The sequence below is a fragment of the Dreissena polymorpha genome, chromosome 16 (genome assembly GCF_020536995.1).
Source record: "Dreissena polymorpha isolate Duluth1 chromosome 16, UMN_Dpol_1.0, whole genome shotgun sequence".
In the NCBI taxonomy this organism is placed as follows: domain Eukaryota; kingdom Metazoa; phylum Mollusca; class Bivalvia; order Myida; family Dreissenidae; genus Dreissena; species Dreissena polymorpha.
The window spans coordinates 20,113,870-20,140,501 of record NC_068370.1 but is presented as its reverse complement, the minus strand read 5'-3'; the positions used below and the strand labels follow the sequence as shown (position 1 = coordinate 20,140,501).

Below are 26,632 nucleotides of genomic sequence, written 5' to 3'. Positions count from 1 at the left end.
TGAACTATGAAATATTTGGGGGTTACAACACAAAATCATAGATAATGGTTATTTGGGGGTTATAACACAACATCATAGATAATGGTTATTTGGGGGTTATAACACAAAATCATAGATAATGGTTATACCAGTATCTTCTTCTATTTTGTTTAAACTAATCGGCCAATATATTAATATTTACAGTAGAATATATTAATATTTACAGTAGAAAAAAATCCTTCCATGTAACTTCATTGAGTGCCTTTTACACTGAAATTCCCGACGCCCTTTGATGCTTTGCATCAATACTTATCTTGTTGTTACTGTTATGCGCATATCTGATGCTACACATCGGGCAAGAGTAATAGCAAACGTGATATACATCGACGGAACCTTCATTTAAATAAGAAATTATCACTAGTATGAGATTGTATTGAGATCAATAGACAAAAGTAAAAAACACGTTATCTGCAAATTACAAAAAAGATCATATTATTTCTACAACACATGCAATTTCATAACTGAGTGTTGCCACATGCCGCCAATGATAGCACGATAGCAAATGTTAAAACTTTTCACTAAAGTTAACGGCACAGCTAATACATTGACACCGCGAAGGGTTCCACGCAAACGCCACCCCAATGTGAATGGGTTTAAAGCTAGCTGCGCATTACATTTCTTTAAAATAGCTAAAAATAAAATTGATCAGAAACTGTTTTATATAACGATTGCCCCATATTGATCCCTACGATATACATGTATCTAAGCTGTTATAGGTATAGTTTCTTTCATGTTTAAATATTTCAACATATTGTAAAGTTCTTATATGAAAACTTAATGTTAAAAACAACCAAAATTAAAAATAAAATCTATGAAAGAAAAACACAAAAATACGGAGAATGGAGCACATACAACGGGCGAATATCTCCAGGATTATATAGAGCTTAACACTTTATTTTGCACAACAATTCTCCTTTATGATATATTTTCGTACATGGAAATGCTAGTTAATAGCGTTAACACTAAAACAAGAAATATTGGACATACAAAGTGTTTTCTGCGGGCCTAAATATAACGCTTATTGAGTTGTAAACAACCTGTAGCTTCCATGCAGGATAGTGCTGCATATACGGTCTGTAGAGTAGTTCTGCCCCTTTATCTTGATCAGCCTTCGTCAAAGGTATCAGTGCCTTCTTGGGTATGCCAATACTACAGAACAACACAACCACGTTAGACGGCACAAGTTAATAGCTAGGAAGTTAGAACATAGCAAAACTGTAACACAACCGCAATTCCAAATACGTTCATCAGTACGATATTAAATGCGGACTCAAACCTTTCAATATCGGAGGGCAGTAAACCCAACCACTTCAAGCTCGGAACAGCCATATAGCACGTTTCAAAAGCCAGAGCCTGAAACAAGTTCGTGAACAGAAATAAGATACAGACTTAGGTCTACATATTAAAGATGTATATATTACATATACAAGTGATTATGATCGTCAATATACCCGAGACTCATGAGATCTCAATGGTTTCATGTTAATGTATAAATATACAAAACGTTTGATCCTAATTGAAAACTTATATTGGTTTCACAAATGCTACCTTACCCGTGATCCGAATTTGTAAACAGTCATGATCTCCACACCTGAAACAATATTTGTTTAGTAATTGCATGTTATTTGTTACAAGTAACCCTTTTAGCATGCATGCGTTCTTCTCATGTCGCACTTTCAATGCTAAAAAACTATTAATTATTATTTATTTCAAGTTGAGAGCATCACTGTTTTTTTTTCAAGGCAACACATTTTCAAGTCCAGAACATACGGCTCACCGTGCGGGTCGGCATCTACCAGAGCCATCATGGGGATTGAAAACATGTCCCAGAGGCGCCGCAGCAACATCCGCGTATTCACATCTGGAAAGCCTTTACCCTTCAAACAAGATATCGAACATGCTGTATATACAGTAACTACGACATAAATTATACATTAGCTAATAGTATTATTTCATTAAAACACTTATTGAGTCTGAACATATCAGCAACTGGACGCACCGTGATTAGAATGCAGGGTCCCAGTGTATTGCAGACTTTATCTTCCAACAACTTCTGGAATGTGGCGTCCTTCTCTACGACCAAAATGAACCTGGCACACGTTACGATGTCTGTGATAAGTTAAAGATTGTTCAAAAATACATTATTTCATTGTTGAAAAAGTAGAAACTTAGGTTTTTATACATTTCGGAACTTATGATCGTAATCTACTTAATTGCAGTAAATTCCTATATAACCACACCTAAAGGATAATATGAATGCCAGTTACATGGTTTGGAACCTGAATACCCTGAAAGAAAAGAACATAATTTTAATAGGCTAGTTTGTTGTTTATTACAAACAGCGGATCACAAGTATCATAATCGTAAGTATTGCAAGCATTATCGAAGGGTATGTCCTATATGTTCAATACAATCTATTATATGATATTCCAAAGAAACAACGGATATTTTTTAATAAAAACAACGAACAAAATTAACAGATCTTAGAATTCCAAGAAGTATACAAAATGCTGTTGCGCAATGATCATATTTGTAATTCAATGTGAAACAATGTGTATTACAAGATGTGACATATGCTCCACAAGTATATGCTTCTCAGAGCGGGTTGGGGTCACTAAGTTTATTAATAATGATGTGCAGTAGAAAAAGAAAATCGTTAAAAGTGTGCCTTTGACCTTATTGGTTTGGAGACTGATGACAAGTGCGGCAAATTCTGTCCTCATATATTTTAATATTTTAATAGTGCACGATGACAAAGTTACTGTCCGAACAAGCTATTATATGTCCAAACTTATGGTTTGAATCCTATGTGTTACCTTGACCCTTGAGGTAGGAAGTCAGATGTAACACGCGGCTCGATGTAGCCTCGTGAAGTAATTTTTTGAAACGTATTTTTAAATTACATGATGAATTGCAAAGTTACAGTTCCGGAAAAGCTGCTGTATTTCCAAATCGGATCTTTGACCTCAACATTGAAGTTTGAGTAAGGGCGACACGCCGTCTTCTCAAGGTGGTAATTTGTGGTAATTTCCACTTACAGTATCAATAAACTAATTACAATATAATGACAACAAGAAGGGACTGTTCTAATGTACCATGTCTGTCTTCATTCCTGCCACTACGTCAAAACATTGCGATAACACAATAAACCATTTTTTTCTACGCAAGCACTTTACATGGTTAACATAAATGGAAATTTACTGTGGGTTCAATTATTCGTTGACTGCATTATTATTTCTGTTTTCATTTGCATAGTCTCTAGATATATGAAGCTGAAATTTTGCAAAGCTCCATAGGAAGGATGCAACTTTATGACAGTGCTGTAATTTATGGAATTGCATGTAATATATTTCATTGATGAAATTTAAAATTGCACAATGAACGATAAAATTATATTCTACAAAGGCCATTTTCTGGCCCAATAGGACGTTTGGCACGGGATAGGTGTTATTCTCGACATGTATTGTAAGAAAGTTATTCTAAAATCCATCCATGTATGACAAAGTTATGGACGAAAAAATAATTATAATAATAATAAGTGTTTTATGATCTTGACCTTTGAGGTAGGGAAACATGCCAAACGACGTCTTATTATGGTTGACATTTGTGGAAACTTATTTAAAATCTATTAATATTTGCCAAGTTTTGGCGGAGACAATAATGTTTTGAAGGGCATCTGGGTGCAGAGACGGAAAGTGCGGTTGCAATTTCCTACCTAATCTGAAAGGGAGGGGGGAGAGCATACACTTTCAATAGAAAGTGGCTTTTTTTCAATGAAGAAAAGAAATAAATGACACCCATCTTATAGCCATGAAATGTTAAGAAAACATAAACCTTCTAAATGGAGATAAGAAACGAATATACAATAACTACTTCAAGTGGATGAAAAACAAACATTAATACTTGTGGATAAACTCGTCTGGAAACTGCGGATACATGCATACTTTCGTTAAAAAGGTAACAATAATTTCGCAAACACCTGATATCAGTTAAAACCTTCAAAATGTGGGACAGGATAAACCTTGAAAAAAAGACACTGGCAATTGATAAAAACACATGTTAATAATATTTAGTATCGTGCGTGTAAACGCTTTAGTTTGTTTCTCAGCATGAACACTCATGGTATAGTATAATTTAATTTCAATACTATCACATTAGCCTTTCTTGAACTCGTATTTTTCTTTTTGGATAGACACTGTAATAATATGAGCACTTTATTGTCAAAAACATACATCAATTGTACATTTTACCTTTATACATTCGTATTTCTCTTGTCTGTACATGTGGATTGTTTTCTATAACAATTAACATTTTAAATAATCACAGGATTTACCTCTGTTAAAAAATAATGCACATGAACTCAATGTTTAATGTGTATACCGGTTGTATAATCATAATTTTATCAAAATATATGTGCTATTCCTTTTTAATGACAGTATTTGGAAAACTAAAAGTAATGTATACTCATGTCATCACTCTTAAGGTGTATAACAAATAATACTTTAATTATTTAATCATATGTATTATTATTTCAGTTTTGCAGTCAGGCAGACAGGTATACAAAAAGGCAGACAACCATATTGACTAATAATATACCAAGTTTCAGGATAATATCTTATGTAATTGTCGATTACAACAATTTTTAGTTCTTTGGATAGCAATATGGTTTTGACTGTTAACCTCTGGTGAAAATACAATGTCGTGCATAATCAAACTACATGTATCTGCAGAAGTTATAAAGATGTCACAAGATATATTGTTAAGAGAGGACAAAACGAAGGAGATAAATGAACAGAAAGAAGACGAATATATTATCCGTTCCGGTGAAATAAAGTTTGTGGTTATTTAAGAAGTTAGTTGAAAACGTGACTGGACAGACTGAGCAATTGCAATCAACAAACCATTTGAGAGTTCCTGCAATCTATGTAGTTGTTGTCCGCATCTTCAAACATTAGGTCACCAGCAATGCAGCCCTTCGATGAGGCTAACTGAAACATGTTTCTTCAATTGTGTGTGCATTCTCAGATTTAACTTGCGATTTAACAATTAAATGATTATGAAGAGTTCTCATGAGACATTTTGAAGAATACCGAGTATAGTACTTGCGCGGAACCCATATGTGATAGCACACCCCATATAACCAACATACAACAATCTAAGACCGGTATTATCTTCAAAAACGATATGTTAAATTCCTAACTTGGACATTAAATTAAGAATATATACAACCACATAAAATATTATAAAATGTCTTTAAGGAACAGTCTTTTAGCATTTTCATATTTAAAAGACGCTTGTTAAAATGTCACTACATAATTATTTACCAAACATTTAAATGAAAATTCTAAGAGTAACGCCCTTGTTTATTGGCCAGAATGGGCCAACAGATTTAACGGTATTGGGCTTTGTCTTTAAGAGATCACTAATGGTCGTCAAGTGAAAATTTAAAGTAATCAAAAGCGTTTATTTTTTAAAATAAACTTCTTAAATATAGTAGTTAATATTATAAATTATTTAGCTGCTCCATAAACAAACAACCATGCCTAAGTAAACGCAAGTCCTGTTTGTATCATCTACATGTTGGTCTCCACAAATTCAGATTGCTGAACCAAAGCCTTGTTCAGACTGCTTGAGTGTTTTCTCTACCAATTATCGACCTAAAGATGCTTAACATCATTACTGTGAACTTAAGCTGTAAAAAGGCTCTTGGTGACTCAGCTCAGACAATAGGACAGGTTTAGAAAGATGATGAATTACCTGAGATAACATTTGGTATATTTTGCAACTGTTACATCACATTTGTTCAAACACCCTCTATGTATGCGTCATTCCTATAGGTTCGTGAATGTGTATTAATTCGTGAATTTTTTTATGACGTAATTTTTAAGCCGTCCGTGCACTGCACGCGTCCAAATTCGATACAATTACAACCCGAATATTTTTCACTGTCAACAAAATCCAAAAAATGAGGACAAAGAAGGTAAGTAGTTGTGTTTTCAACATAATAATTAAACACACAATGTACACAAACACCAAATAAATGAAAAACAATCACCTTTTAAGTAAAATATTTCCAATATGTACGTTTTCGAATAATCCGGGTTCCTGTGCTCGCATTTGTCAAGGTCATTTTACTGTACATTATCGACTCAGATCGGCGTTGTCATATTATTGAGGCCTATAAAGGGGTTTATGGTATCCACACGAAAATCAATTAAAATCTTATTAACGCCACGCGGATTTTTTAACGTTGTAGGCCAAACCTCAGAGATACCATGGCGGGTATAGAGCATACGACCCCGATATTCTGCTTAAAGCAGTAGATGATGTTAAGATGAAACAAGAGGGCCATGATGGCCCTGTATCGCTCCACTGTTTTTTTGTGCGAAAAAAGCGTGCAATGCGCATGGGTTGAAATGTACCCAAGCAAGTGACTTTCTCTTTTTATCCCTCGTCCCACTGGGCGCTTAAAGTTGGAAGGGCGAGCATTTTTATACATGGAAAACGTTACTACGGTGTTAACTAAACAGACTAAAAAGCCCGAGATTTGTTGCACAGGTCATTTGCTTATAACGTAGGAACATTTATCTCTCCAAAAGATATTGCCGTTCTATTTCATACATAATTAGATGCTGCAGATCAAATCTACGCATGTTCTACAAGATTAAATAAAAGTTCCTTCATTCAATCATGAATCTTTTTCCAAAATTACAAAAAGTGTTTGTAGGTTTCAAGGTTTCTGTTATTTATATAGTTGATGACATAATTATGCAAAATACCTAAGGACGTAGATCACCTGAACTTTACTTCATTCTTTAGGCATAAGTGAGTGTAGCAGGATTGTTAACGTGGATAAGAAATTGTTTATTATGCAAAGAAGATATTTGCCTGAGGAAAAATAAAGTAACGAGTTTTTCAGGTTCATGAGGTGCCGAAAGGCAGTAGGAATGATAACTTTGTAGATGTTGTTTGTTAAAAAGTAAATGTTTATGAGACAAAAAATTGAATTATAATTCATCAAGATGTTGTGATCATGGCAACACTACTTGCATATGGCGTGAGGTTTAAAGAGATGGCATGACAAACAATTAGCTTGACCTAACTTTACTTTATTTTTTCCATCTGATGTTGGTTTCTTGTCATGTTTGTTTTTGAAAAATACTAGGATTGTCATATATTGAAATAAGGTATCTGATCTATTCTCTGATAGGATGCTAGTAAAAGACTCTGCGGCAGTCAATTCAAGGGGATTGTTTACGACATAGGAAGAATATACTTTAATTAGATAAATCGTTTTTAAGTTGGATTTTTTTACTTTTTTGCTACTGAATATTAAAATCACTTATTTCAATGTTGTTAAGTTGATCTTGAACAAATTTTGTTTGCAATCTGTTTATAAATCATAAAATAATGACACTAAAAAAAACAAAAAACAAAAACATATTGTTTGAATTTTCAACCATTTTATCTTTTCAAATTTAATAACCCCTGTTGAGATATATAGTGGGTGTTGGGTGGGGACACATGGCACACATTGATGAATTTAATCCATTTATTCACGACGTAGACCAATATAGTCTAATGACACGAGGACCTGTACAAAGACAAGAACAACAAGTTTACAAACTGAGCAAAACATGTAATATTATAAAATACAGAAGAATTTAATATCAAAGTAATTAACACACATTTCATAACACAATGCAATAAAACATTCTATCAATATGAACATATCTTAACTCACCAGGTTGGAATAAAAGTCGACCACAATTAATGGAGTTACGTCCACTAGACATTCTTGGCAAATGCAAGCTAGGTCAATTAATTCATATTGAAATCAAACAGTTTCATTGAATGACCAATGAGAATCTTGCATTTTAGAGATTTATGATACTGATTGGACAACTATTGCATCAGATTGCATGGGTGAATACACATTGGACAGAGGACATAATTCCCACGAATAGTAAATGTGTATCATATGAAAAGGGAGATAACAAATTGTACTATAGATTAAAAAAAGCAAACAGTTATGCGCACAGCAAGTCCTAAATTCTATCTTTAATTTTAATATTGCAGTTTCAGTTTGGCTAGTTTAACATATACAATTTATTTTTTTAAGACAATAGTTGCTGTTTTATTCTGTATAAGGAAATGCAGCATATACCATACAATGGTCTGACCAAACACTATCTATAACATCAGAACAACCAAGTTTCATGTTTGTATACACGTGATCTATCAATGATCCAGACGAATGTGTAGGTTTTTGCACAAGTTGCGTGCAGCCAAACGTGTTGAGCATATAGTTTGACATATCTTCATTTGTGTACAAGTTTATATTCAGATCACCTTGTATTATGAGACATTCTTGTTGCTTAAGTGCAAGATTCGTATATAGAAATGTTTTGAGGTGTTCTACTGAAGAAGTTGGTGAGTTATATAGAGCAACAATATTGGTACTTTGTTTGTTAAACAGTTGTGATGACCATTTCTATGTCTTCTGTGGTAACAGAATAAGAGTTTGTGACTAAAATGTCATCTTTCACATACACAAGAACACCTCTGTGAGGTCGAGTATTACCAACTTGTACACCATCTGCTCTGAACATTTGATAGCCTGTTTGCTGATAATTGTCTTCTGAATCAGTATGTGTAAGCCATGTTTCTACTAAGCATAGTATAGATGATGCTTGAACATTTGGATCAGCGAAGAACTCATCTTTATGACTTCTAAGAGACCGGATGTTTTGGAACAAACACGTTAAATGTGTTTGATTCAAGCAGTAAACAGGTGTGTAGCACAGCTGCATTTTTTTTGTTTTTCGCGCAAACGAGTCATTTCTTTTATAACTTTTTCTGAAACTGAAATTTTACTTTCATTAAGTTCTAAAATATGCAGCCCTTTTAGAGTTTTTGCTCTACTTATAGCAACATAATGTGCATGAGGGAACACTCGATTCCCACTCATGTCAATGACAACTTCACTTAGTGTGTCTCCTTGCGACTTGTGAACAGTCTTCGCTGTTGACTGTCTTAATGGAATTTGTACCCTCATAAATATCTTTCTAAGGTACAGAAAGCTTCTTTTGCAGTCAAATATGGGAGTCCAAGATGGATCAACAGATCTATCATATAAATGATGAAACTTGGCACGCCACATTGAACCAATCTCATAACTGTTGAACACAACCCATATTATACTTGGTCTTGTAGTATTTTGTTGTCTGTAATCAATCTTTTTTACTGTACATGACGATCCATTGACTAAACCATCGTCTACATCTAGATTAATACACAGGTCATAAGTTATGCCTTCAGCTATCCCTACTGTTTTGCACAACCCAGCAGTGTGTGTTGAATCATTAGGTATTCTGGAAACAAGTTGCTCTTTAACTGCTGGAGAATCATCACTGATGACTTGATCAAAGGCAGAGATAGAAACTTTTGAACTGTTTGTACCCTGGTAAAGGTTTGCATTAAAAGCATTTACACGTTCATTTGTGTTAAACAAATGCACAGCTTTCTCTGGATATTCAGAATTTGAGGTATTTTTCAGTCTGCTTTTTAGTACATTAGTGTCACATTGTGCATGTTTTCCTTCTCGAAGTCTATTAAGTAGTTCTGCAAATTGTTTATCATTTTTCTGTCGCATAATTTCTTCAAGTTCATGCATGTCAACTGCATCCTTCCATAGATTTGTTGCTAATGGCCCAAAGTTTGCTTTCAAATTCTCAAAAATCCAACCATCCATGACAGGTTTCAACTGGAAAAGGTCACCAATGTAAATCATGTGTACTCCACCAAATGGTAAAACACTACCTTTAATTTGCTTCAGTCTTTCATTAACCAGTTTGAGCATATTGTTTCCTACCATGGAAACCTCATCTATCATGACAACTGCAAGATGCCTGTATTTAGTTCTCAGAGTGTTTAAGATGTCACTACTCAATGGGGTACAACTATATCCTTGACTTGCTGGAATTCTGAATGCAGAATGAAGAGTTACTCCACTTATGTGAAAAGCAGCTTTTACAGTTTTCTGGATCATCGCCTGGGTCTGAAGTCAAACAGCGCTGTAATGCTTCAAACAATGCAGTTACTAGCACAGATTTCCCCACACCTGCACCACCTGACAAAAACACTTGCAACTTGTCCTTATTGATTTTAACAGTCTGAAGAACATGTGTAAAGAACTCTCATTGTTTGACATTTAAGGATTTTATAAGTTCTCTGTATTTTAAATCAGGCAAAGTTTTTTTGCGAGTACTAATGTCTACAGAGGCAACTGAAAGCCCAAGATCTTGCGCAATATCAGATTGCCTTTGAGCTTCTGGCCTATCTGGGTTAAAATATATGAAGCATTCACTGTCTCTATTACCAGCTTCTACATCATCTTGATTAATCTGCTCTGTTCCAGGTGCTAAGTTATCAAAATTATTTTCATCATTTTGGGCCATTTCAAAGGCTTCATCTAGTGCTTCAGCATTTTTTTCATATTCTCTCGCCTTCATCTCTATGAAATGTTTAAGAGACATATATTTTGCTTGAAATGAGCCAAATCCACATATCAAATCTGATTCTTCTTTTCTCCATGGTGTAAACAACATAAGCCTTTCCCTGTAGAAATGTTCACTGTCAACTTTTTGTGAAAAGCGCACATACCTAATGACCTTCTTTCGTTTCCTTTGAACTATGGTAAAACCACCTTTAAGTTCAATTCTACCTCCTGGAAGTGAGTTACTAAGAAAATTCTGGCCATTAGTATCTCCACTGACTTCATTTACGTCTTGCAAATGTGTATCATCATGTTCATTTTGATCAACCCCTGTCTCATTATAGTTTTCAGATTCACATTCAGTACAAGTACTTTTAATATCTGTATGTTTAATTTCAAGTTGGGAAACATAATCTGCTAGACACCAATTTTCAAGAGACTTTGGTCTTTTGGAATACCTTTTAATGATATTGTCTGCCTCAATGTCTGTAGAACTGCCAGGTAGGTTTTCTAAAGCTTCCTTTGATTTCAACAAAAATGTTCTATCTGTAGGTGGTGATGTATTTATAAATGCAACTTAACTTGTTGCTTTTGCAAGAGGCAATTGTAAAAGCAAATAACAAGCTTCCTGTGCACTGACTTCAACACTGTTAAGGAATTTGTTTCCAATGTGTCTTACTTGCTGTCTGAGTTCCATATTTCCCTGCCTGGCTTCTTTACATGCTTCATCCATCAGTATGCTCACACCTCTTTGAGCTTTGCTTATGTAAGAAACAATGTAAACTGCACATGCATAAGGATCCAAGACAAATTGCAAGTCATGATTTGCTCCCCATGCATTTAAAATAGGTTTCATGTATGCATTTACTCTGGCTTCTTGTACACTCCTCTTGAGGAAAACCTTGGGAGATTTCAAAGAACTTCGTACTGCTTCAAGGTATTTCTGTTCATCCACTCCAACAAGAGATAAGAACTCTTCATAGGTAAGATTGTCTTTCACTTCATCTAATTGTTTCTGAATTTTACCAAATATGTCATTCAGCTGTTTCATGTCAGATGACTCATCCAAAGGCTCGAGAATAGTAGTTTGTTTCATGGGTGGAATAGGGAAACCAAATCTGCAAATAGCTTTTTGTTGTTTCCTACATGATTAAGAATATTTGTGGATCTGTAAGTTCACAAGTTCTTCATTGTCATCTTTTTGACAAGATACATATGTATCAATAAATGTTGTCACTTCTTCGGCTGAATTTGTCTTGTATTGAGGAGCATGCTCAATCCATACCAGCATATGTATATGAGGTGATCCTCTCTGTTGGAATTCAACCCGATAAAAGAAGTCAGCAATTTTTCCAAGAGGCTCATGATGGCTTTTTAGAACTCTATTGATAAATTGTTGAGCTCTTTTATCAAAATATCCTACACAAGTAACTGGGTCTTTTTGTACAAGTTTAGTTTTGTCAGTCCAAGACATAGCCTCAATATCATCATGAGATAATGTTTTTCCGTTGTTAAGTTTTGACAGTATATTCAGTAAATCATGCCACCGGGTATCTGCTGAAGAAAGAGACATAAACCATGTTGGTAGTCCCAGTTGCCTTATCATTGCAAAAACTTCTCTTTTTTTAGCATCAAAATATGGTTGGGAGTTCCTTAAGCTTCGGAAAATGTAGTAACCCTCATCCAGTCTTACCATTTTGTTAGTACAATAATTATCAAGCATTTCTGAAGCTGTTAATTGCTTTCCCTTTGTTTTACATCTCCTCAGAGCAAGGTGAACCTTATCAGAAACCTGTTTTAACTGAACCTTTTTCAACTTGAAAAATATATTGGGAACATTCGATGATACTCTTCGGTCCATATGCCTTAGTTCAAGTTTGCAAATGTCACTGTAATGTATAGGAACGTCTCTTTCTTCATTTGCTGCTCTTGACTTTCCACAAAATATTGTAGGAAATGACATATACTCGGCATCCTTATCTTGATACAAGCTCAAAGGTGTCTGACCTTCTCCAGGTGCAAATGTATACACATGATCATTTGAGGGATCTGCAGAATCAAGCAATGTATCACTATTACCAACAATATTTTCAGTTTCATCAATTTCACTAAAATGATCGGAATCATAATTCAAGCCTTCATTTTCTTTAGTTCCTGATGCCATTTCTTCACTGAACTCTGTTCCAAGGAACTCCCTGACAGTCTCACTGCAATCTGATGTTATGGTGTTTGCCCAACCGTCATCAATTGAAACACCAGAATTTTTATACATATCACTATGTCTAATCAACCAATGCAGTGCTGTGATAACATGTAAGGGTCTTACGTTTTCAGTGAAATCACATTTTTTGTAACATAATTTTTTCTTCAGTTTCACAGGAATTGTTAAATCAGAGTCAAAAGTTCTTGGTAAGCTTTGTATCACAGGTTGGATATCCACTGGTACATTTACAACATTTCCTTTAATAGACAATTGGCCTCCTCTTGGCAACTCTCTGATCTGCATGAATGGAATCCTTAAAGAAACTAATCTTTCTTCAAGCTGATGCAGTTCAAGTTCCTTTGGTTTTAACGGAAATGCATTCTTATTCTTGACAGACATACATGGAACTTTGTTCTTTTTTACATATTTAATACAAGTATTGCAGACCCATTTACAATTGTCAAATGATAAATGACCTGTAAAGAATTCCTTCATTACCGATGCAGATATTTTCCCATTGAGTGTGTTTGTTTTTATTACAGAATGCTTAAACCAAGTTTGATGACAGCATGTGCACACAAAAACAGGACCTTCAGCAATAATGCTTTTAAATTTGTTTATACAACTGCTTATGTTATTCCCAAGTGATCCAGCTTTTCTGTTATATTTCTCTTTCAAGTGAACATTTAACGACGCTCTTTTGCTTCTCCGAGAATTTTTATTATGAAGCTTTTCTCGAGATTTATAAGCTAAATCTACACGTCTGGACTGTTTTTTCAGTCTTTCTCCAACACGATACAATTCATTTTTTCGACAATTCTTCATTGATAACAGGTTTGTTTGTTTATCTTTATCTCTATATTTGGGAATAAGCCTACATTTCCTCATTGATTCTTTGGTCATAGAGCGCTCTTTCTCTGGTCTTCCAGGCACCTGCCTTGCTTTTGACATTGATTCTTTAGTCATAAGCCGCTCTTTCTCAAGTCTTTCAGGATTCTGCCTTGCTTTCCTCATTGAGTTTTTGGTCATATATCGCTCTTTCTCTGGTCTTCCGGGCACCCGCCTTGCTTTTCTCATTGATTCTTTAGTCATAAGCCGCTCTTTCTCTGGTCTTTCAGGCTTCTGCCTTGCTTTTCTCATTGATTCTTTGGTCATAGAGCGCTCTTTCTCTGGTCTTTCAGGCACCTGCCTTGCTTTTCTCATTGATTCTTTAGTCATAAGCCGCTCTTTCTCTGGTCTTTCAGGCTTCTGCCTTGCTTTTCTCATTGATTCTTTGGTCATAGAGCGCTCTTTCTCTGGTCTTTAAGTCACCTGCCTTGCTTTTCTCTTTGATTCTTTAGTCATAAGCCGCTCTTTCTCTGGTCTTTCAGGCTTCTGCCTTGCTTTTCTCATTGATTCTTTGGTCATAGAGCGCTCTTTCTTTGGTCTTTCAGGCACCTGCCTTGCTTTTCTCATCGATTTTTTGGTCATAAGCCGCTCTTTCTCTTGTCTTACAGGCTCCTGCCTTAATTTTGTCATACACTTTTTTGTCAACAATCTATCTGTCAACTGCTGTTGATGACTTAATCGTCGTGACTGAATATAGGTTTTCATATAATCATTTCTTTTTCGTATTTTGCATGCAACTGTTTCTATAGGTTCCATCTCTTGTTGTTGGCAGAAGTCCCGTTTCCTTCTCTGTTTTGAAAACTGATCATGGAAATAACTTTGTAATCGTATAGATGAATAATCTTGACATGTTGATGTGTCGGCAGCATCAGGAAATGAATGACTAGTACATTGATTCATTTGTTTACAAGACAAGGGCTGTTTTTAAAACATGCATGCCCCCCATATGGGCTGTCCATTGTAGTGGCAGCCATTGTGTGAGCACGATTTTTGTCACTGTGACCTTGACCTTTGACCTAGTGACCTGAAAATCAATAGGGGTCATCTGCGAGTCACGATCAATGTACCTATGAAGTGTCATGATCCTAGGCAAAAGCGTTCTTGAGTTATCATCCGAAAATCATTTTACTATTTCGGGTCACTGTGACCTTGACCTTTGACCTTGTGACCTCAAAATCAATAGGGGTCATCTGCAAGTCATGATCAATCTACCTATGAAGTTTCATGATCCTAGGCGTATGCGTTCTTGAGTTATCATCCGGAAACCATTTTACTATTTCGGGTCACCGTGACCTTGACCTTTGACCTAGTGACCTAAAAATTGATAGGGGTCATCTGCGAGTCATGATCAATCTACCCATGAAGTTTCATGATCCTAGGCGTATGCGTTCTTGAGTTATCATCCGGAAACCATTTTACTATTTCGGGTCACCGTGACCTTGACCTTTGACCTAGTGACCTCAAAATTTATAGGGGTCATCTGCGAGTCATGATCAATCTACCCATAAAGTTTCATGATCCTAGGCGTATGCGTTCTTGAGTTATCATCCGGAAACCATTTTACTATTTCGGGTCACCGTGACCTTGACCTTTGACCTAGTGACCTCAAAATCAATAGGGGTCATCTGCGAGTCATGATCAATCTACCCATGAAGTTTCATGATCCTAAGCGTATGCGTTCTTGAGTTATCATACGGAAACCATTTTACTATTTCGGGTCACCGTGACCTTGACCTTTGACCTAGTGACCTCAAAATCAATAGGGGTCATCTGCGAGTCATGATCAATGTACCTATGAAGTTTCATGATCCTAGCCCCAAGCGTTCTTGAGTTATCATACGACAACCACCTGGTGGACGGACCGACCGACCTACCGACCGACCGACCGACCGACCTACCGACCGACCGACCGACCGACCGACCGACATGAGCAAAGCAATATACCCCCTCTTCTTCGAAGGGGGGCATAAAAATGTAACAGGCAATGTGAATGTGAGTCAAATAAGTAATCCCAGCAGCAACCAGATTCTTTGTTGAATACAAACTCAGACAATACTTCATCTTGAGTCATAATCTCATTCTTCACTCTTTAATCATCCAAATTGACCTTTTTTGAGTGACCTCAAAATTTATAGGGGTCATCTGCGAGTCATGATCAATCTACCCATAAAGTTTCATGATCCTAGGCGCGTTCGTTATCATCCGGATAACCATATTTACTATCACGGGTTGTGACCTTGTTTGACCTAGTGCACCTCAAAAATCAATAGGGGTCAGAGGAGTCATTTTTCAATCTACCATGAAGTTTCATGATCCTAAGCGTATGCGTTCTTGAGTTATCATACGGACCCATTTTACTATTTCGGGTCACCGTGACCACCGTGACCTTGACCTTTGACCTAGTGACCTCAAAATCAATAGGGGTCATCTGCGAGTCATGATCAATGTACCTATGAAGTTTCATGATCCTAGGCGTAAGCGTTCTAATAAATCAAATTGTCCATTTAAGTCAATAAGCATACTTTTGTATAAGGCATACATGAATGTTATCAGATCAGTAAAGGAACTAAAAGAAATTAACACTGACTTTCCATCAATATCTGACAATCCAGATGGACTATGTGAATGTGAGTCAAATAAGTAATATAGATTTCCACTTTTAAATACAGCAGAACAAACTGAACCAATCATTACAAGTAAGTATGGTGATTTCTGAAATCCTGATTGAAGAGACTGATGCAATGATGGCAATTCTGCAGTAGCTTGTTGAATACAAACTCCAGACAATACTTCACATTTTTCAATATGAACATTTCTGTTTAAAATTTTCACAACAGTTGGTATCTCATCAAAATTCAAGAGGGCACTTTTGAACTCTCCCTTCTCTTTCAGTCTTGTTACAATTGTCTTATATAAACAATCACCATCTATAAGAACGTCATCCAAATTTTGTTTTGAAGAGAGTTGTGCAATATTTGCATAAATCAAAGAACAAAGGGCGTTGGCAGTACACTGATTTCCTCGAGACTCAATACTAAAATTGTGATCGGCCTGATGAAATGATCCAAAGATGACTGTATGTTTCTTAAATGTTTCTAAAACATTTCTATTGTGCATGTAGTTCTGTTTTTTTTGCTCCATATGATTCCGTTTCTCCATTAGTTAAATAACTTTCAGAAAAATCTAATTCAGTTAAAAACTCAACACCTGTTTGCTTGACTGTATTGATAGATGGATGTGATACCTCTGGGATAAAATTCTCATTTTCCTCTTCTGTAATGAAATCTGCTTTGGTTTCTTTGTTGCATTGGTCAGACAAATTCATTTTCAAATCAATTAAAGAGTTCAGACACATCTCAGAAATGCTCAAATCATCAAAAGCATCAGACGGCTTCTGGGGCCGGGCAAGCCCGCCGTCTAATTTCAAAGATACGCCCTGAGCATCAGATGGTTTGTGTGGGTGGGCAAGCCCGCCATCTGATATATTAGATACGCCCTCTGAATCAGCGGCTATCAACTGAGAGTCTGAATGGCCCACTTGAGCCTGCCTCCGGAGAACATCCTGCCTTGCTTGTGAAACTTTCCAGGTCTTCTTCCGAGGCATATCAAGGAAACTGCAAAAAAAGCACATTTCATAAATAATTTGGAAGTAATTAAAATTTATTTTTCCTTCAGCAATTTAGCAAACATATTTGAAAAGGATGAAAATAAGAAAGAGTAATTCCTCCTTTTTCAAAAATGCTTCCTTTCTTCCAGAAAACTGCAATATATGGCTTTGGTTTGTTAATGTTTCACATTGTTTTCAACTATCTATTAGTTATATCATGGTGTCAATTCACATATATCCATGAATTCTGGGTTGCAAACCATTGCTAGACAAGGGAGCATTAGTGATTTATTGCAAGCAGCTTTACACAATTTTTTTTTTGTAAAAAAGATTCAATTTGGAAAAGTCTTACAAATTATTGTTAGACTGAAGTAAAACGTTATTAAAATCCCAAAATGAGAAATGCACCGAAGTCAGGTGCCAAACTGTCAGTAAATTTGCCATTGATTTTTGTAAAGACTGCCAAAGAACGAACTCAAACTGTACTATTAATACAGTACCAGTATTAAAGGGGCCTCTTCACAGCTTTTGAAATGTTTTGAAGTTTGTCATTAAATGCTTTATATTGATAAATGTAAACATCGGATTTTAAAAGATCCAGTAAAAAATCAAAAATTAAATTTAAAAAAGGAAAAACAAGATGTGTTTGTGAAACACAATGTCCCCCTATATGACCTTTGAACTTGAAGGATGACCTTGACCTTGACCCTTTACCACTCAAAATGTGCAGCTCCATGAGATACACATGCATTTCAAATATAAAATTGCTGGCATCAATATTGCAGAAGTAACATTACATGAGCAATTTTGACCCATATATTTGAAGTAACATTACATGAGCAATTTTGACCCATATATTTGACCTTGAAGGATGACCTTGACCTTTCACCACTCAAAATGTGCAGCTCCATGAGATACACATGCATGCCAAATATCATGTTTCTATCTTCAATATTGCAAAAGTATTCATAAAATAAGCGATTTGGGCCATATATATTTGACCTCTGACCTTGAAGGATGACCTTGACCTTTCACCACTCAAAATGTGCAGCGCCATGAGATACACATGCATGCCAAATATCAAGTTGCTATCTTCAATATTGCAAAAGTACTCATAAAATGAGCGATTTTGGCCACATATATTTGACATCTGACCTTGAAGGATGACCTTGACCTTAACCTTTCACCACTCAAAATGTGTAGCTCCATGAGATACACATGCATGTCAAATATCAAGTTGCTATCTTGAATATTGAAATACTGCAAAAGTGTACATAAAAAGAGCAATTTTGACCCATATATTTGACCTTTGACCTTATAGGATGACCTTGATCTTTCACCACTCAAAATGTGCAGCTCCATGAGATACATATGTATGCCAAATATCAAGTTGCTATCTTCAATATTGCAAAAGTTATTGCAAATGTTAAAGTTGGCGCAAACCAACCAACCAACCAAAAATGTCCCCCACTACTATAGTCGGGGACATAAAAAGTAGCCCGCAGCAGGGCTCAAACCAGTGAACCCCGGAATACTGGAGTAAAAGCTCATTAGCCTACTGAGCCATTCTGCCAAAGCATACATGAGAAGCGTATTTTATGCCTTATATAAGCAATCTTTGTAGTTTCACAAATTTAAACGATAACAACAGAACTCTCCAAATTATTCATTTGTCTCGTGTTGCAACGTTTTATAATTTTTAGATTTTTAAATCGTCAAAAGATGAATATAATGGCAATATTAGATCATGATAAATGTTCCGTAATACTGTTTCCTCACAAATATGATAAGTAAAACGAAAACTTGCAAATCTGTAACAACTTTTTTCAATTTTGTCAATTTACCAAACCGTGAAAAGGTCCCTTTAAGGTAAAAGTTTCCACAAATGCTTTTATGAAGCCTGGTGAAAAATTCATTGAAACTACCTAGCTTCAACAGTTGTTAAATAATAAATGGCAAAGTGTCCAGTGTAGACTGAACATATACTTTATTTATTCAAAATTGAAGGATATGGCATTAAATTGTTGGTCATCATCATATTGAAAACATGAAATAAATATTAAAAAGTAACTCGGATGCCTCCAACTGTTACTTTGTCACTACATAAAAGTATAACTGTGTAAATGTTTTTGTGACCTAGTTTTTGGCCCGTCATGGCCCATGTTCAAACTTGGCCTAGAGATCATCTAGATAAAACATATAACCAAGTTTGGTGAAGATCAGATAAAAACTACTTGAAATAGAGAGCAGACACCATGCTGAATGTTTAAAATGAACTAAGTTACCCTGTGACCTAGTTTTTGACCAGGCATGACCCATATTCAAAACTGACCTAGATATTCTCTAGATGCAACTTCTTACCAAGTTTGGTAAAGATCTGATGAGAACTATTTGAATGAGAGAGCAGAAACCATGCTAAATCGTTGAAATGCACTAAGTGACCCTGTAACCTAGTTTTTGACCCAGCATGACCCATATTTGAACTTGACCTAGATATCATTGAGACCGCGACCTTGACTTTTGACCTAATGACCTGAAAATCAATAGGGGTCATTTACGAGTCATAATCAATGTACCTATGAAGTTTCGTAAGACTAGGCATAAGCGTTCTTGAGTTATCATCCATAAACTATTTTACTATTTCGGGTCAGTGTGATCTTGACCTTCGACCTAGTGACCTGAAAATCAATAGGGGTCATCTGCAAATCATGCTCAATGTACCTATATAGTTTCATGATCCTAGGCATAAGTGTTCTTGAGTCATCATTTAGAAACTATTTTAGTATTTTGGGTCACCGTGACCTTGACCTTTGACCTAGTGACTTAAAAATAAATAGGGGTCATCTGTGAATCATGATAAATGTACCTTTATAGTTTTAGATCCTAGGCATAAGCGTTATTGAGTTATCATCCATAAACCATTTTACTATTTCGGGTCACTGTGACCTTGACCTTTGACCTAGTGACCTGAAAATCAATAGGGGTCATCTGCGAGTCATGATCAAAGTACTTATGAAGTTTCATGATCCTAGGCATAAGCGTTCTTGAGTTATCATCGGGAAACCATTTTACTATTTCGGGTCATTGTGACCTTTGACCTAGTGACCTACAAATCAATAGGGGTCATCTGAGAGTCATGATCAATGTACCTGTGAAGTTTCATGATCCTCGGGCATAAGTGTTCTTGAGTGATCATCTGCAAACCATTTAACTATTTCGGGTCACCGTAACCTTGACCTAGTGACCTGAAAATCAATAGGGGTCATCTTCGAGTCATGATCAATGTACCAATGAAGTTTCATGATCGTAGCATTCTTGAGTTATCATCTGGAAACCATCTGGTGGACGGGCGTACGGGCATACGGACAGACATGAGCAAAACAATATACCCCCTCTTCTTCAAAGGGGGCATAAAAATGGTTAACCCACTACAAAATGAAACCATGCTTTTATATTTCTCAAGAACATGGATTTGAAAACATTGTGTGGGAAAAGGAAAAAAAATCAGAATAATCCATTCCCCTTTCCACATCATGTTTTCTTATCTATTAAAGAACTGCGAGTCATTAGAATCAGTATGCATTTACGATTTCAATACATGAAGCCTAAAATATGTTGTTTGATAAAGTGGTTAACATGAACTTACCTTTGTTACTTGTATTCACAGGAATAGTGTTGACACCCTCAAACTAGACTCATATTCGCCACCAAGACCACTCCACAAGAATGGGTTAAAAAATATACCCAGCACAGAGTCACTATGTCTCTTTAAAGAGTTCAAAATCTCTTCCAATGGAGCTGGTTAAATTAGTTGTCACAAATCATACAAAATAGTCACAATCCAATCAACACACAAAACACAAATATAACTTTTCAAACGTCATTAAGGGTTAATAAATCTTCCTTATGTTTCTCACCTATAATAGAAAAGAAAACATATATGAATGCAAAATGCCAAACTTAACTCTTTGATACCTGTAGTCGCATTTATACGTTGTCTTGCTGCAGAAAATGTCTGAAAACCTTGTGACAATATGAGAAATTGCTTATGTATAATTTCCCCCATTGTCACAATGTTTTCCAGGTAAAATAAAAAACAACAACTGCAGTTTGATATTATTGTTTCAATGTCTTCTGCTACAGAATTCTTGCAGGTACAAATGAGTTAATGCAAACAATGACAGAATCCGCACCATCAAATTCATTTTAAAAAAGCACAAAACTCAGCAATTTTTATCAGACGAAAAAGAGGGAAAAAACATATATCACAAGTTTGTATAACAAAATAAAGGAATTTACAATTTCATGAAATAAATGTTAACTAGAAAACATTCTTTTTCCACAGCCTTTCTATTGTCTTCCAAGGCTATTATTTTTTTTTAATGCAGAATAATAGTTAAACATTAACAAATTTGTGAATTACCAATGGCACTTTAACAGTATCTACCTGGTACAGGGTTGAGTTGACGCATGCAAACCCCATTTCTTAGCACTTTTATGTACATGTGCTATTTATCATAAGCAGCTGTTAAGTTTTAGTGTTTTAATGAACACAAGAAGCCCTGAATAACCCACCTGGAAAACACTGATTTAAAAAAAAATAATGTCTAAAGGTGAGCTAAGAATTAGTATCAATGAAATTGGGCAAGCAGTGAACAAACTTGATAGAAAATCACCTAAGGACTATTCTTGCCAAATATTGATGCAATGTGACCATTTGTTTTAAAGAACAAGAGACCTGTTCGTCAGAAACACAATGCCCCCTATTGCGCTGCTTTGAAATAAAATTGCTATTTATCATTTGGCAGGTATAGAAATATCTTTAAAGCTTATTACTTCCCTTGATTTTTGTCCAATCCAACCTGGGGGGGGGGGGGTCTCACAGTCAAATATGACCAAGTCAGACATCACTGACAACAAAGGCCTGTGGTTTAACAAAGAGATCATAGCCAGTGTATCTATGGACATAAGTTCACAGGTATGTAATGAACACAACTATTAACAAATTTGTACATGAAAGAAATGGTACTTATATCATTAAAAAAAACTTTGACAAATCAATTGTTTGAGTTATAAATAATCAAAATAATAAATGTGTACAGTTACTGTGAAAAGAACTTCAATTCTTTGTAAGGAAATATATAATATCACATTTATAATTTATAAATTACTTCCCTTGAAAATAGTTGTGTCTAACAAATCTCTATTTTTAGTAGCAAATAACTAAAAGCCACAACTGTGACTGTAGATTCGCCACACAAAATGTGCAGCTCCATGAGATACACATGCATGCCAAATGTATTAAGTTGCTATGTTCAATATTGAATAAATATCTCCCTTTAAAGCTTATGACTTTCCTTGGATTTGTATTTTTACAGTAGACCTTGAAGGATGACCTTGACCTTGACCATTTTCCACGATATGTTTGTCAGAAACAAAATGCCGCCTACTGCGCCGCTTCGATTTATTTAACAAAAATATATACAAATACATTCAAATGTGCAGCTCCATGAGATACAAATGCATGCCAAATACCAAGTTGCTATCTTCAATATTTAAAAAGTTATGGCCAATGCTCAAGTTTTTTTTCGGACGGACGGACACACTGATGGACAGTTCAACTGCTATATGCTACCCTACCGGGGGCATAAAAAGATTTTCTAAGTTTTCTATAATATTATTGACATAAAAGGAAAATAAGCCCCACCCCTGGCCACCATTTTATTTGAGATACCAACACAATTTAACAAACTTGATTTATGGTCACCTAAGGACTCTTCCTGCCAAATGTTGCTGAAATTTGTCCGGTGGTTTCGGAGAAAATTTGTGAAGATTTTCCTATGAGTGCATATGTAGCACAAAAACGTAAACATGCAAGTTCAACGATGTTCTGCAACCAAGTCTTTAGAGGAATCAGATTTCCTTCTTTTTTCTTTTCACCTCAAGGAACAGACCTAAATTCAAGTTTTATAGACTAGTTTTTTTTTAAGTTTTCACAAAACAGGCCCTATTTTGGGGCAGGGTCAATTTTGACTCCAGATGCATTATCTGAACAAATTTAAAACAGGTTGACTCCAGAAACATTCATGTGAAGTTGCATCCAAATTGAAACAGTAGATTATGAGATTTTTTTTAGGAAAAGTTAACGCACGGATGCAGGACACAGGGCCATGACATAAGCCCCGCTGGCTTTCAGCCAGGTGAGCGTAAAACAATTGTATAGTATTGGAGATCTAGTGCACACAAACTATGCACTCAATATTAGGGCTGTAACGACACATTTGAATATTCGAAAAAATCGAATACGGCTGTGGATGAATCATATTCATAATTCGCCACCTCTGCAATTGAATATTTGGCGAATACAAACAACATGGTCTTGAGTTTGAAAGTTTAACCATCTTAACTTAACTTACAAATGAAGGTTCATACAATGAATTTTTTTATTTAAATGTTCTTCTCCTTATTCCGGTGTAATTCATCATGTTTACCACACCCACTAAGTTACACAGTGAGATTATCAACAATAATGGTGGGCACCGGTTGAATATTTACGACAATGAATTGAAAAATCTTTCGATGGTTGGTTGTTTAATGTTTATTTAGATGTATATATGTGTATATATGTGCTATGTAGATGTTTTTCATGTGATTTAATATGCTTTCTTATACTCCCTTCTTGTGTGTTTTTAAAATGTTATAAACATGTATATATGTGTATATATGTGCTATTTATTTGTTGTACTATGTAATTATTGTGCATCTGCTTGTATATGCTTTTAAACATGAATTGTGTGCTATACTTGTGTTAATCTTAAATTTTAATATAGGTCTGCAATGCTTTGTTTGTACAACTTATAAGTGTATAACATATGTTATAATTATGAACTATGTAAAAACAGCTCCAATATAGTTTTTAGGTATATTTCCCTTTTTGTATCTGTGTGTAACTTGCAAAATATTATGCTTTTAATGAACATTTTTACTTAATTTTGTGTTTTATATGCACTAAATATGTCCTTGTAGTATAAATGCTTATATACTATGCTTAATCTTTCTTTCTTTCAGCTCAATATACACTTGTTATATTTATACAATTGTTTTGTCGGGAAATAGCTCTTGAGCTAATGTTTATTGTTATTCACATCCGACGTTAAATAAAGATTCTTGTATCTTGTATCTTGTGTCTAGGCATATATGAGTGATTTGATGTTCAAAGATACACACAAAGGATTAGCAGATGGAATTCCTTTTTTGTTTATCTTTACTACTAATACTAGCGAAGATATTTCGTCAGTTGCAGTTCATGTCCGTGCCATCTGCAAACAAATCGGAAATAAACAGATGAAATACCGGGGAAAATCGGTACCGAGCGAAAATTCCCGTAGTGCCGACTATTTAATTATCATGATAATAAAATAGCGAAAACGATGAGTACGAAATCAGGGTACGAAACATTCTTGGCTAAAACGTTTACTTATACGGGTTACTTAAAAATTTCTATACGAACAAGGTAATAACGAGATCATATTTTAACAAGACAAATGTTAAATTACTTACAACGTGAGGGGATAAGGGTTGAGACAATATTTTCAGTAATTGCGGGAAAAATGCAACCGCTTCAAGTAGGTACGTGCGTATTCTTTTCAAACGGCGCATGCGCATACAATGACAAGTATTTTTAGCATTGTATAACTTTTATATCCACAATAAAATACTATTTCAGTATTTAACCACCTGAAAATCGCCTTTGTTTACATATTTACTATTTTTTTCAACTCGTGAAGGTGAAGGCCAACGGTCTGCATCATCCCGAGATTATTCTCATTAGATTATTGCTCCTCGCTTGACCGCGTTCTAAATGGGGCTCCAAGTGGGGAAGTTATTTTTTAAGAACAGATTGCAATATCCTCTGAGACACCATTGAGTGTGTATTTAATGATGGTAACGATTTATTTCCAAATAAGAGCAGGGCTGTAAATAATTTTTAACCATGGTTACTTTCAACGAAACCATGCAAACGTGTCAATTGAAATATAATTACCCGTAGACACATACCAAAAGTGGTCCTTCTACGAGTCTACGTACTTGAACAGATACAGAATTGTCTCGCGCGTCCTGCATATTGAGTTACAATACCCTGCCGGGTACCTCTCAGTGCTCTGAATTAAATAGAGCGTGGCCTTCCAAAGAAATACTTTTGCCACTTGCAAACAGTTTCCAAACTTTTTTGTTTTAAGTGCTGGCGATCTATAATGCAATAATACTCGGTGAATTGATATTTTTGCCACAATTTAAGCAATATCTACATCTCAGTGGGACATTTCTTGTTTAAATCGCATTTTCTCGACAAAATAGTCAGCAATTGTAAACGCTCGATCTACTTGAATAGAATCACGTGAAATATTTGGCGAGAGCGAAAATGACATATTTAATTGAGCACGAATCCAATCAGGAGACACAAAAGTATGAGAACGAGGCACAATATATTTACCTTTCAATATCTTGCATTTCACATCTTCAGTTTAATGCTATTTCAGTTAACTGAACAGCGTGACAAACATAATAAAGCAGAATATGCACATGAATCTGATTAAACACAGATCCACTAACATATAAATCAAATCATGTTTGTCTATTTCCAAGTTCGAAAGATACTCTTCTAAATTATTTATCTTCGCGAGTAGAGTGAACTCCAATTTGCAAACACCGACTTCCGTGACGCAAATTCACTTTGCACATTTCTAAACACAATATGTGTATCTTGTACCTAAAACGTAATCTTTTTCGTTGACAAAAAACACATTTCATTATTCCTATCATATGATGTCAGGCGTTAATTCCATTGCTATTTGTCATTCAGTAATCTTAATTTTCGTTTCGCAACGTGCAAACGAATCAGCTCAGAAATACCAAACACATTTTAAGAAATCGATTTTAATTGGAAGATTGGAAGAAACTACAGCCAATTATATCGCTCGTTTTAAAAATGCTTAGGCAGAATCTACCAGTGTAAAATGCGGAAAGATTTCGCGGGCCACGGTTATATAAAGAGTATGTTCATTTTTGTGACCCCCGGAACAGGGTCAAATTTAACCCCAGGGGCATAATTTGAACAAACTAAGTAGAAAACTATTAGATGTCACTACATACCAAATTTGGTAGCCGTAGGCCCTACGGTTATGGACAAGAAGATTTTTAAAGTTTGCACAAAGTAGACCCTATATAAGCATATGTTCATTTTTGTGATCCCCGGGGCAGGGTCAAATTTGACTCCAGGGGCATAATTTGAACAAATTTGGTAGGGAACTATAAGATGTCTCTACATACCAAATTTGATAGCCCTAAGCTCAATGGTTATAGACCAGAGGATTTTGAAAGTTTTCACAAAATAGGC

At 35.4% G+C, this 26,632-nt stretch overlaps 1 protein-coding gene across 3 annotated transcripts in view; it reads right to left on the bottom strand.

The window, feature by feature from the left end:
* Nucleotides 1–26,632, bottom strand: part of LOC127862919 (meiotic recombination protein SPO11-like) — a 75,948-nt gene that overhangs the window by 3,781 nt on the left and 45,535 nt on the right. Inside the window, exons 6-13 of one of the 3 annotated variants that reach the window (XM_052402194.1) lie at nucleotides 4,941–5,027; nucleotides 4,290–4,334; nucleotides 2,291–2,327; nucleotides 2,039–2,148; nucleotides 1,817–1,916; nucleotides 1,593–1,630; nucleotides 1,316–1,392; nucleotides 1,077–1,188 (exon numbers count right to left, since the gene is read on the bottom strand). In XM_052402194.1, the coding sequence (XP_052258154.1) occupies nucleotides 1,077–1,188; nucleotides 1,316–1,392; nucleotides 1,593–1,630; nucleotides 1,817–1,916; nucleotides 2,039–2,148; nucleotides 2,291–2,327; nucleotides 4,290–4,334; nucleotides 4,941–5,027 (606 nt within the window). Of the gene's footprint in view, nucleotides 1–1,076; nucleotides 1,189–1,315; nucleotides 1,393–1,592; nucleotides 1,631–1,816; nucleotides 1,917–2,038; nucleotides 2,149–2,290; nucleotides 2,328–4,289; nucleotides 4,335–4,940; nucleotides 5,028–7,783; nucleotides 10,051–26,632 lie in introns of those variants that run through there. The other 2 variants (XM_052402195.1, XR_008040853.1) reach the window with 2 other exon arrangements.